The sequence below is a fragment of the Benincasa hispida genome, chromosome 5 (assembly GCF_027475165.1).
Source record: "Benincasa hispida cultivar pf3 chromosome 5, pf3_genome.v1.1, whole genome shotgun sequence".
Lineage (NCBI taxonomy): Eukaryota > Viridiplantae > Streptophyta > Magnoliopsida > Cucurbitales > Cucurbitaceae > Benincasa > Benincasa hispida.
Window position 1 is genome coordinate 35711139 of NC_143482.1, and position 8355 is coordinate 35719493.

General features: G+C 30.6%; 1 protein-coding gene across 1 annotated transcript; it reads right to left on the reverse strand.

The window, feature by feature from the left end:
- Window positions 1-4211: 4211 nt before the first annotated feature.
- Window positions 4212-5066, reverse strand: LOC150036070 (uncharacterized). Its single transcript, XM_090313681.1, has one exon. The coding sequence runs from the start codon at window positions 4986-4988 to the stop codon at window positions 4452-4454; it is 537 nt and encodes a 178-aa protein (XP_090169807.1). The 5' UTR covers window positions 4989-5066; the 3' UTR covers window positions 4212-4451.
- Between the last annotated feature and the right edge of the window lie 3289 nt (window positions 5067-8355).

Genomic DNA, 8355 nt, shown 5'->3' on the forward strand with positions numbered 1-8355 from the left:
ATAGAATGTACTATGAAAGACGAGTTTAAAAAATTAATTTTTAGAAATTCCAAAGGATCAAAAAAGAATTAAAATCTTGATTGTAACTTACTCTTAAAATATTTTCAAAGCGGCGGTTTCTATTCATAGCAGAAAAACTAATTACAATTTGCGATACTTTTTTTACTTTTGCGGATTTGAAAAGGTAAAAGTCCAAAATACCCTCTACTATATGTTGAATATAAATGATATATTATTGATATAGATCATTTTAAGTATTATCAAATTACTTAAGTGATATACCTTTGATAGATACCATGGAAAATCAATTTTGATGTATAATTATTAAAATTCAATAATGACAAGACTTTATGTTGATGTACTCACAACTTTTATACTGGATAGTTAAGTAATCGTTTTAATGTTATACTACTGATACAATAATATCGTATATATTAAAAAATTTCCTTTCTAATAAGTATTAACATACTACTGATATACCAACCATTCTAATTTTGCAAAAATTAAATAATTTACAAGTCCAGTCCAATTGAAATAACGGGAGGTCCAAAATGTTCTACACGTTTAAACTATGTTTGTTGTTAGATATATTGCAGATACACTCATTTTTTACTACAAATATTTACTAATTGATGTTTGATATGCTCATATCTTATATGTGAGATACTGCCTATACACTTGGAATCTCGTACTCACAAATTGAAATATGCAAACTTTAGTTTGAAGCACATTATTGACTAAATGTTGGTCGTTGTTAGATATATTGTTGATATACTCATTTCTTACTTTATATATTTATTGATTAACGTCTGATGCACTCATGTTTCATATCTGACATACTACTTATTGAATTGGAATACAATGGTTATAAAATTAAATTGATGAGGAGAATTATTAAATTAATTAGTATATTAAATTGATGGTAAATATAAATGCTTTATATCAAAATAGATTACTGATTGAAGGTTCGTTGTTGATACTTGTTATGTACACTGTTGATACACTTGAAAAAAGTATTTGACGTTCAGATATATTTTTGATATACCCTTATCTTACTTCAAGTATTTAATTATTGATGTTAGATACACTCGTATGTCTTATATTACTAATACACTTGAAATATTATATTTATAAAATGAGATACTCACATGTTTTACTTCAAAATAAGTTATCGATCTAATGCATGTTGTTTTTAGATAGATTGCTGATATGTACACTTGAAATGTTAATTTTTTATTTTTTATTTTTAGATATACTGTGGATATATCAAATTTAAAATATATCATTTGGGCATTTAAAGTATATAACTTCAAAACTTGTGAAAATTAAAATTAGTCACTACAAGAACTTTGGGCTTTAATTTTGGTTGAAAAAAATAAAATGGATGTATAATGTCGTTTTGTTTTTTTTTTAAAAAAAAGTGGATCTTTGATGTCGATTTTAGTCATGGGCTTTTTTGATCCAATCATCTATTTGTCTGATCTACTAATGGGGTCTTCCGACCCTGTCGTCGGCATGGTGATTCAGCTCTATTTTCTAGGTGCAACGCTCGTCGATCTTGTGCATTCGCCAGATTTACCCATCTCAGGTCAGATCTATTCCAATCTTTGAGCTCTGGTTCAGATCTCTTCAAGCTTGTGGGTTGAGTGAAATTCTTCACAATTTTTGTGTGGGTTGTTTGAGTTGTTTGCTTGGACCAAAGGTAAAATTTTCTTTTCATATTTATTTTCAATTTCGTAATTTAAAGTTATTTCATTCATTTTATTTTTATTCCAATGATAAGCTTCTTGAAATTGTGAAATGTTGGAATAAAATTAGTTTAAGAATATTTGGTTGATAGTCTTACTTGGTATGATTCTAGTGTACATTAGTACCATTTTTTAAAATTATATTTTAGCCTTTAATATTTTATTTGTGTTATTCTTTTGAGTTTATCTCAAAATTTAATATAAGGTAATTTACTTATTGTTGTAGATTATGGTTCATAAGATTTTAAAGTGTTGAAATGAAAATTAGTTCATGAATACAAATTTATTTGATGGTCTTGCTATCATCTTTTTGTTTGGTTGCTAATGTGCTTATCGAACATTTTCATGGGTTATATTTTAGTCATGAAAATATTTTGTTTTTGTTCTTCTGTGTTTGTCTCATGTTGATATAAACAAGTTTTAGATCTTCACGTTGATTATGGTTAAGTTTACAAGCTTAAGGTTACATAATTTTTTCTTGTTATTGTTTGTCTCTTTTGTAGATTAAGTCGCATATTGTACAATCATGGATAACTCATGGATGAAAATGAATAGAATGTCAACTGAATATGGGTTAGGGGTTGAGATGTTTATTAAAAATGTTCTACAACATTCAAATATGTTGAGTTTTATGAGTTGCCCTTGTTTGAACTGCGTGAATGAAAAGACTCTGAATATAAACACAATAAGAGATCACTTATTTTTTAATGGTATAAATCAAAGTTATCAGACATGGATTTTTCACAGTGAATCATTACTAATCTAGAGAAACAATAAAAATGTGTCTACTAGTAATAGAGATGATGTTGATGAGGATGATCGTGATGTTGATTACACAGTTAGAATGTTTGAGACTTCAAACAACTATTTTAACGAAAAATTCGATAAATTTGAAGGATTAGTAGATGATGCGAAAAAACTATTGTACTGAAATTATAAAACTTTTACAAAAATATGTACCTTGGTAAAGTTATATAATTTGGAAGCTAAATTTGGATGGAGTGATAAGAGTTTCACTGAGTTATTAAAATTAATTCATGACAAATTACCTAGTCCTAATCAAATTCTAACTTCTAATTGAAAAAGATTTTGTGTACACTTACAATGAAGTATGAGAAGATTCATGCATGTAGCAACGATTGTTACTTGTTTAGAAAAGAACACAATGGGCAAGTTTTGTTGGCCGATTTGTGTAAGACTGCACTTATTTATTATTATTATTACTTTGTGTCTTAATAGAATGTAAATGCTAGTTTAAAATGAATCTTGACGATTTTTGAGTAAAATATGCAAGCTTAGAATGAATATGAAGTACCAATCATTGTTTGTGTATAGACGAATTATTATCTAACCATGATCTTTTTCTTGGAAGAATTGGTGTATAGTTTTATTATTTAGGGGTATTTGGTGTAAGTACTCATGTAAGTACTAATTAATGTTTGTGAAGGGAGAAATGATTATTAATATTATAGAAGTGTTTGGTATTTCGTATTACAGTTTTGAAGAAGCGGGTGGTTCCATATGAGTGGTGGATATGACAATTTTAATTATTGTTCTATGGAAGTGTGTTGTCGATATATAAGTGTTGGTTAGTGTGTTTATTCATATTTGATAAGTACTTATAGAATGGATTGGAAGTACTAAATGTTGTTTGTGGATGGACAAATTATTACTTATACTATAGAAGTGTGCTTTATTGTAGTTCTATGGAAGTGTATTATTGTATTTTAGATAACTGTGTATTTAGTTTTGTGGTAGAGTATATTGTTGTGTCGATTGTTTTATTTTAGGTTTCGGTTCTGTATATTTAAAGGTAGCAGAGAAATATTGTTGGCTTGCCACACATATAGTGTAACAGGCACACTTTACAACAAAATAATTTTATTTTTTTTTTTACGTTTTTTTAATTAAATAAGATGGACATTTCTTGACCCAAAATGAGACACCTAATGTCGTTTTCAACTGTTTGACTGACATTAAAAATTGATAGGACATTTTTAAAAATGAGAAATTAAAAATAATATCGGACAATTATTGAGATAATTTGGTAAAAAACTGACATAGAAAATAGTGTACAATGTTGGTTTTCAACCAACATTGAAGATAATTGACATTGAAATTCCAGTCAACTATAATGTCGATTTAAGACAATCGATATTAAAAACGTTTTGAAACACGATCTTCAATGTCAATTTTCATTCGACATTGTACCCCTATAATGTCAGTTTTAAACTGCATTAAATCCCAATTTTGTAGTAATGAGTTATAACTCAAATTCATATATTGACATACGGAAAATAAGTATATTCTACTATTGATATGCTATTCTAAATATAAGTATATCTTGCAGGTACTTTAAATTAATAATGGCTAATCAATCTCATATGTATCCATTTAAATTGGTTTTTTCCATCATTTTCTTCAAGGGTGTTAGAATTGCTTAAACTACATAGAAACACATCATTGAAACTATCACACACGAAAATAAATATCTATTCATAATATGATGTTTTATAAGGAACATTCTATAACTATAAAAATACTCTTGACGAGAATAGAAACGACATACATAAAAATCTCACACACTTACTAGAAATGATGATTAAAGGGAAAAATATAAAAAAAAAAAGACAATACATAGTTCAGTGTTGTATATATAATAATGTATGTTTAATCCATTTGTTGCAGATCTGAATATGTTAATCAAGGTTTTGTTGCGGTTGTGTGGGGTGGGTTAAATGAAGGGAAAGGCATGTCCTTTGGAAGAGTCGGAAGGATTGACTTTGGGAGGGAGGGCAATTCAGGTAATTTAGGGAGTTCTAGTTTAGGTATATTTGGTAATTCAGGTAGCTTTGGAAGCTCAGGCTTTGGTAGATTTGAAACTTCAGATAACTTGGGAAGATCAAACTTGGGCAAGCTTGGAACTTCAGGAAATTTTGAGAGATCAACATTAGGTATTTTTGGTAATTCAGATAACTTTGGAAAATCAGGAATTGTAGGCTTTTCCAAGGGTGGAAGGTGAGGCAATGGAGGTAACTCGACCTTCGGTACTGGAGGAAGCTCGGGCTTCGGCAAAGTTGGTATCTTTGGCTTTGGAAGCTCTTCGGGCACCTTAGGTAATGGCATCTCCAATAGATGTCTTGCGCTCACTATCGTGATTAAGAAATCAAAATTCATCAACATAAGAATACCAAGTAATATAAGAGGAAATGTTAAGGTTGAAAAACCATGAGTAGCCATTGAACTTCAAAACAAAAGACTAAAGCGATAATAACACAAGGCTATAGATTATCGTCCCGAAATGATCTTGAATAGATATGTAAGTGTTGATGATCTCCCTTTGTAGCATGTTAGAGATATTTATAGTAGAAGAAAAGAGATGATGGTTAAAGAAGTGTTAGTTCAACTTTCCCACCTACACATATGACTACTGTCTCTAAAATGCAATGTATGGCCTTCTAAATTTGAGCAGCTTTCTTCCAAGATTAAAAATCATAAAAATTAAAAATAAATTAAAAAATAGAATGTATATATATATATATAAAGAATTCAAAGTTAGTTGCAACAAAAGTTAAGCTCCAACGTGTCTCTAACGATTTATTTATTTATGTTTAGAGGTAAAAATTAACAATTACTTATTTGATAGTTTATATGTAATCTTTAATTCTGAAAGAATAGTCAACAAAAAGAATATATATTTGAATTAATTAATTACATACTCTCCAAAACAAGTTAATCAAGTAATATATGTTGAGGTTGACACATGTAGTACTATTAATTTCACACTTTGATAGACATGTTTTCAGCACTAAAACCTTTACTCTTCTTTACTCACTTTACTATTTTCAAACATGCAAGAGTAAGAATAAATGTTGAAGATGGCGACCGGAAGAAATCTTCTCTGAGACGAAGAAAGTTGCAAAGATTAATTTTCAGAAATAAGGAGAAGGAAGAAGGATGAGACAGATTTTATTTCATTAGGCTCGATCGAACTGCATGAGTCTTTAGATTCATCCACTCACATATATGCATAAATCTCGAAAAGAGGCATTGGTTGAAGGATAAATTTTTGGCCAATCACAAAATACTACGTCATTCACTAAATTAATGACTAAACTCAAAGTAATTGAACTTGTGACTAATTAGAAGATGTGTCCCCAAATTGAAGTTGAAGACATAAATTGGCAAACTCTGGTGATATCACGTGTTTTCATCACAAACGTTGGATTGAGTGAAATTAATTTGACCAATTTGATATATAATTTAGGCTAAAGTCTAATTGAACGCAAAAATGTGCTTAATTTGGCCCAAAGGCAAAGTAGGTCCAAGTCCAACTAATTAGGCCCAAGGGCTAGGCCTATGGACCAACCAAGCCCAATCTCACGAAACCCACCAGAGAACTCTATAAATAGATGAGCTCTCTTCATTTGTGGGGTTCAACAATTCTATATTCTAAAGAGCCCAGAGAGAATTCCACGCTCCTTGCATAATCGTTGAAGACACAAGTCTCCTGAAGATACAAGACTCTTCCAAGACTTCAACTTCAAGAAAATCACGTGCTCCACTTCTTCAAGTCAAGCGTATGCATTCAACTGAGAGAGAATCAGAGGATCGAGTACTAGAGATCAAACCACATTACATCAAATCAACACTAACATCAACACAGTTCTACTCTACGAAACAAGTTTCTCTAGAAATCTCGTGCGAACAATAATTAATTAATTTGATTTTATTTTATTTAATTTAATATAATTAATTTAAATTAAATATTAAGATTAACTCCTTGTAGTGACAGGGGAGTTAGCGTGAGTGGAGAGGGGAGTTAACTTCCCTTACTTGCTATGCAGAAGTGTTCAACATTTGAAAAAATAGAACTTACTAAAAAATAGTTCTCTTACACTCACTTTCAATCATCTCTCAATCTCTCACCACTCTCACAAAATTGTTTCTCTGTGAAAGATAGAAAATCTCTTCCCCTTGTCTTCTGAAAGAGGTTTCCACAAACCTTTTCATTGCTGGAGAAAAGTAGGAAAGACCTTGTGGTCGTTTCTTGTTCAAGACTGGAAGAAGAGTTGCTGAGAGATCGTAATCACAACGAGGAATTGTAGAAGATGGAAAATTGTCTTTAAAGGTAACTCCTTTTTTCTCTGAAAATCTTCACTCTATATAATTTTCTGTAAGTTCGAAACATAAACTAAATATATTTAAACCTCTCTATAATTTTCTATGAGTTCGAAACATAAACTAAAAGCATATGGGTTCACATGCTTTTTGGGATTCCCTTCAAGCTCGATATTAGAATTGTAATTTGACGAGACCATCTTAAATTGGGAACCCTTTAGTAAATTTTGATTCTTTTTAATAACTTCTTCCAATTTTTTTCTGAGTTATTCTCACAATCAAAACCCTTCCTATTTTATCACATTGGTTCCCTTGGAATTCAACATAGCATCACTTGTTCCACAATCTAGAATAGAGAACATAGTTTTACTTTGGCTAGTAAGATAACATGACCAAATGATATCAATGTTTTTATCATTATTTAAAATCATATTTAAAAATATTATTAATCCTTGAATAAAATGAAATAATTACTTCCCACAGATAATTAATAAATGAAATAATTGTAGAAAGAGCCCGAAGATATTTTACGATAGTTAATCTATCACATATATATTCTTCAAATGTCACACCCCCTCCCAGATTACCTTCATATCCTGGAAGAAGATGTGATGGTAGCAGTTACTAACGCTGTTGCCACCACTTACCACCCTAACCCACAAAACTTGAGTGCCAACCTAATAACTAATATTAATGCATACAAACAGCTCGCCTTTAGAAGGCTCCATATACATTATATGATCACATGCAGACAGTCAGGACATAATATTTACAAGAGAAGTATTCATAGTTGGACTCAAACTTCACTAACAAGCCCTGATCCCCCTCAAAACACGTGTACATAGATATAGACCATCAACCTATGTTCTTCTTAACCAGCCAGGCCTTTTAGTGGTAAGAAGTAGCAGGATCAACCTTGAGCAACTACTACCTGGAAAAGGAAAACATAGAAAATCTATAAGCTAGTAGCCTAGTGAATGACTGTAAAAATCATTTTATACCATGCTTTACATTATAATAACATGTACATATATTGAGAAACATTTTAAGCAACTTCTTTTAAACATACACATTAATAAACATCCTTAAACATCATTAAACCTTAGTTGAGAACGAGCATACATCGCTCTAGCTCCCAACGTCTGTATCCAACAAATAGACCCATACTTCGGCCTCTCTTGCTAGTATATGGTTTAGGAGACCCATACTTTGGCCTCTCATTTAGAACTACCTACGTGCATATGGAATTTTCTAAGTATCATCATCACCATAGGTACTATTACCTAGATACCTTCTCTTCGTCCTTCTGTACTGGGTTATTTTCTAGCATCAATTCAAGCTTTAATTGCAAACCATTTTCATAAAGAGTCATTCAATCATAGCCTTTCTCCAAAAACACATGCTTCATCATAGGAACTTGAATTTTGTAATGAATTCACAATATACCTTGGCATGCGTTATAACATATACAAGTTGGAGAAGAAAC